General features: G+C 30.2%; 1 protein-coding gene across 1 annotated transcript; it reads left to right on the forward strand.

Moving 5' to 3' along the window:
• The first annotated feature begins 416 nt into the window (after positions 1 to 416).
• Positions 417 to 832, forward strand: LOC139864213 (uncharacterized). The gene is made up of 2 exons (XM_071852796.1): positions 417 to 610; positions 811 to 832. Exons 1-2 carry the CDS (start codon positions 417 to 419, stop codon positions 830 to 832), a joined length of 216 nt encoding a protein of 71 aa, XP_071708897.1.
• The last annotated feature ends 1,835 nt before the right edge of the window (positions 833 to 2,667 follow it).

A 2,667-nucleotide genomic window follows, 5' to 3' on the forward strand; every position in this document is an offset into this window, starting at 1 on the left:
GAAAAATGTCAGAAACGGTTACGTGATACTCGTTTAATTTCTCATAACTTGTGCAGTACTTGGAATTGCACGTGCATCACGTGCAAGTAACAGAAAGAAAAAAAAAAAAAAAATGAAAAGAATCATAAAGAGGAAAGCAGCAAGAAACCTAGAATATTTAATTACCCATTTTGACCCCCAACGACGGCCACATTATCTAAGCACACAAAATCGTACTTAGAATGCATTCCCCCTTTAAATACATGTGCTCAATTCTCCCTTCCCCATCCTAACCTCCTAACTACCAACCTACACCAAATATATACTCATTTGTGTGCATTTTTTAAGCCTTAAACATCAATAAGAAAGATTCTAACTCATTCACATAATACAAGTGTGTAACTTTCTTATCCTTTTATACGGTAAACATTCGAGATATGCATTTGGTTTATATTTGTATTGAAGAACCAAAAGAAGTTGGAAGACACGTGGCGAGTGGGTCGTGTCCATATTGTGAAGGCAAAGTGGAAGCAGTTGATGTAGAGAGCAAATGGACGTTTTGTTGCCTGCCTATTTCGTATGTCAGCACACGAAAGTATTTTTGTACTTTGTGTTCTCGACGTTTAGTCTTGTATGATCATTATTAAGTTCGGTCAGGCAGAGTCATAGGAAGACGAGATTTTAATAGTTACTACTTGATAGTATTGATAACTCAGTTTTCGTAGTTGTGGGATTTGATAAGATATATGTTATGAGGATTGTTTATTGTATATATACATTTGATGTTTAAATCATTATGATTTTGTAATATGCATATTAGAATTTGTGTAGGTTGAACCCTTGTGTTTCATGATTTACCCCTTTGCACTTGTACATTGGAATGGGGTGGGAATGTCTCAAGTTCGAGAGTCTCCTTTAAGACCATGAATAACCCTGCCTGTGACGTCACATGCAGATTGTTCATTTTTTGGCCAAAAAATGCAATCAGCCTGTGATGTGACAGTGTCACTCTTTGACACTCAATAACCCAAAATGTCACACATGCATGTCAAATTTTAGTAGGGTCCACTAAATATAAATTAAATATATTATTTAAAACACTAAATTATATTAATATTCATAAAATAAAAAAAATACATTCGGATAAAAAAACTAGAAAAAAACCAGTACGCTGCAAGAAAAAAACCAGAAAAAAAAACATTCCGAAACTTAAAAAAAAGATCTAGTCGTCTTCGGAGGAGTCGATGTTTTGATCGTCGTTTTTTGGTGGCGGCGGTGTTGGTTGAAGCAAGTGTGCATATTTGTCGAGAAGCACTTTTTGAAGTCCCTCGATCCTATTTTTTGAGGGGTTGATGTAATGACCCGTCCTAATCCATAAGAACGAATACAATAACATATGATTACATTGCGAGGTATTTGACCTCTATATGATACATTTTACAAACATTGCATTCATTTAAAAGACAAACTTTCATTACATCAAAAATTGACATGCATGCATACCATTTCATAATATCCAACTATAAATGATCTAATCTGTCATTTACTTAATCATAATCTTTACTGAATTCAACGACTTGAATGCAACGTCTTTTGAAATATACCATGAATGATTCCAAGTAATATCTTTAAAATGAGCAAATGCACAGCGGAAGATTTCTTTCAATCCTGAGAATAAACATGCTTTAAAGTGTCAACCAAAAGGTTGGTGAGTTCATTAGTTTATCATAATCGATCATTTTCATCATTTTAATAGAGCACAAGATTTTCATTTCCATTTCTCATAAATATACGTCCGATGCATAGAGACAAAAATAATCATTCATATGGATTGAACACCTGGTAACCGAAATTAATAAGATGCATATAAGAATATCCCCTATCACTCCGGGACATCCATCGGACATGATAAAAACGAATTCGAAGTACTAAAGCATCTGGTACTTTGGATGAGGTTTGTTAGGCCCAATAGATCTATCTTTAGGATTCGCGTCAATTAGTAGATCGGTTTACTAATTCTTAGGCTACCAAGCAAAAAGGGGCATATTCGGCTTCGATCATTCAACCATATTATGTAGTTTCGATTACTTGTGTCTATTTCGTAAAACATTTATAAAAACGCATGTATTCTCAGTCCCAAAAATATATATTGCAAAAGCATTTAAAAAGGAAGCAAATGAAACTCACAATACTGTATTTTGTAGTAAAAATACTTATGACGACATTGAAAAACTGAACAATGCAGGGTTGGCCTCGGATTCACGAACCTATATCAATTGTATATATTAACACATACAATCAAATAATCCTATTAATTATATAATATTTATATATTAATATTGTAGTTATATAAAATTTATACTAAATCTTTATGTAAGTATATATATATATATATATTTTATTTATATCTTATATCTTAAATTATATGTTATCTATGTGTTTATTTTGTATATATATATATATATATATATATATATATATATATATATATATATATATATATATATATATTAAAATAATTAATGTATATATATATATATATATATATATATATATATATATATATATAACTATTATTATATCAAAATCAATAATTTGTTATATGTAATAATAATATCGGTTGTAATAATAATAACAAGATTAATGATAAAAATAGTAATAATAAATAAAATAATAAAAATGATAAAA

Source organism: Rutidosis leptorrhynchoides, chromosome 8, assembly GCF_046630445.1.
Source record: "Rutidosis leptorrhynchoides isolate AG116_Rl617_1_P2 chromosome 8, CSIRO_AGI_Rlap_v1, whole genome shotgun sequence".
In the NCBI taxonomy this organism is placed as follows: Eukaryota; Viridiplantae; Streptophyta; class Magnoliopsida; order Asterales; family Asteraceae; genus Rutidosis; species Rutidosis leptorrhynchoides.